Genomic DNA, 1,792 nt, shown 5'->3' on the forward strand with positions numbered 1-1,792 from the left:
CACACACACACACACACACACTGAACACTCAAGACATATGCCACAATTTCAAAAAAATGCACACAACAGAAATACACATAAAGAATAGTGAGATTTCTAACCCACATGACAGGTCATTTAAAGGATTAGTTCACTTTAAAATTAAAATGATAATTCACTCAAGCCGTGTATTTATGTTTAAAAATAAAATGGAAAATGACCAATGGTTTGGCTAGACAACACGGGTGGTGTCGTTTAGAGCCGTTTGAAGCTGAAATTTGGACCTTAACCAACAGCCCCCAGTTCAAGTGCATTATATGGAGAAGAACCCTGGAAAGTTTTCCTCAAAAGCCTCAGTGTGTTTTCCACAGAAGAAATAAACACACGGACGGCCTTTTATGACGTGGCCGAGTGAATTATCTTGACATTTTAACTTTAAAGCAAACTACCCCTTTAAGCCATAATAAAGAAGACTCACATTATGATATCTCTTTAATATCTCAGTTATTTCTCACAGACATCAATAACTTTTGCTGATGTCTCATCTGCAGGGCTGTACGTTAACCTTTTTTGCAGATAGGCTTAAAGTTTTGTAGCACAGGCCAAATAGTTGTAGCACAAGTATAAAAAGTTCAGTTCATTACATAAACAGGCAGGTAAATGACAAAGGACATTAATGTTGCATACAGAGGGATGAATTAGGGCCATATAATTTTCAGTTTTTCCCAAATTCTTTTTTCATTTTTATTTGCTCTGAGCTCTGTATTTTCAGTGTTTTGCTATACAATAGTAAATACATTTGTCCATAAAATCAGTAGTATACTATAGTATTTATAATATAATAATTATTTCACTATAGTGAAATTCTTGGGTACTACAGTATTGTTTAAGCTTGCAATAGTTAAATATTAAAGTATACAATAGTGTTTACTACGGTTTATAAATTTACTACAAGTACATATTTTTTTCATCTGGTTCAAATTAAGTGGACTTTTATTTTGGCGGGTCATCGCAAAGACGCTTGAGGTTGAGTGTGTGTTTGACGGTGGCTTCACATTTAAACAGTGAAACGCTCGTAAAATAAACTCAGAACAGCTCTGTGGATGAAGTTGATGTGTTCTTGTCCTCATACAGTGATATGCAGACAAATCCATGAGTGTCACGCTTGTAACATGTTAAAGTAACTCATCCACTTGCACACACGCAGAACAAGCAGAGGACATATTTAAATAATAGAATCTAATAATAGAATACAATCTCTCTCTCTCTCTCTCTCTCTCTCTCTCTCTCTGTTTGTGTGTGTAGCAGACCTGTTGGCTGCAACTCCTGACCTGTCCACAGCGGCGGCACTCTATCGCGGCCCAGTGTACGCTCTCCACGATATTTCTGACAAAATCCCCATGACCAGCTCACCACTGCTGGAGCCGCTGCCTCTTCCCAACCTCAAGATTAAAGTCTATAACTCCTCCGGTGCGGTGACCCCACAGGAGGACGTGACCTCTGACCTCTCTGCCACTCTGTCCCCAAAGGTCACCCACTCTCTTCTGGACAGCGAGCCGGTGACCCCACGGAACCAGACGCTGGCACGTTTGCGAGACCCCACCTGCACTGCGGTGGGGTCGTTTAATTCACTGGGAGGTCGCTTGATCGTCCCAAACTCAGGTGAGAGAGCACTGCCCATCTATATCTGTGGAAACATTTAAAGCACGGCATATTTTTGTTAGAGCCGTTAAATATATAGGTTAAAGGCGCAGTTCTTGATTAACAGCAGCCACTAGCATTGTATTATAGATTTGCCACGAATCGCTCAGTC

At 40.2% G+C, this 1,792-nt stretch overlaps 1 protein-coding gene across 3 annotated transcripts in view; it reads left to right on the forward strand.

Moving 5' to 3' along the window:
* Positions 1-1,792, forward strand: part of LOC130547139 (netrin receptor UNC5C-like) — a 113,164-nt gene extending 111,372 nt beyond the window's left edge. Inside the window, exon 11 of one of the 3 annotated variants that reach the window (XM_057322841.1) lies at positions 1,285-1,788. In XM_057322841.1, the coding sequence (XP_057178824.1) occupies positions 1,285-1,682 (398 nt within the window). In that variant the 3' untranslated portion in view covers positions 1,683-1,788. Of the gene's footprint in view, positions 1-1,284 lie in introns of all 3 variants that reach the window. The other 2 variants (XM_057322851.1, XM_057322860.1) reach the window with 2 other exon arrangements.

This window comes from Triplophysa rosa, linkage group LG2 (genome assembly GCF_024868665.1).
Source record: "Triplophysa rosa linkage group LG2, Trosa_1v2, whole genome shotgun sequence".
In the NCBI taxonomy this organism is placed as follows: Eukaryota; Metazoa; Chordata; class Actinopteri; order Cypriniformes; family Nemacheilidae; genus Triplophysa; species Triplophysa rosa.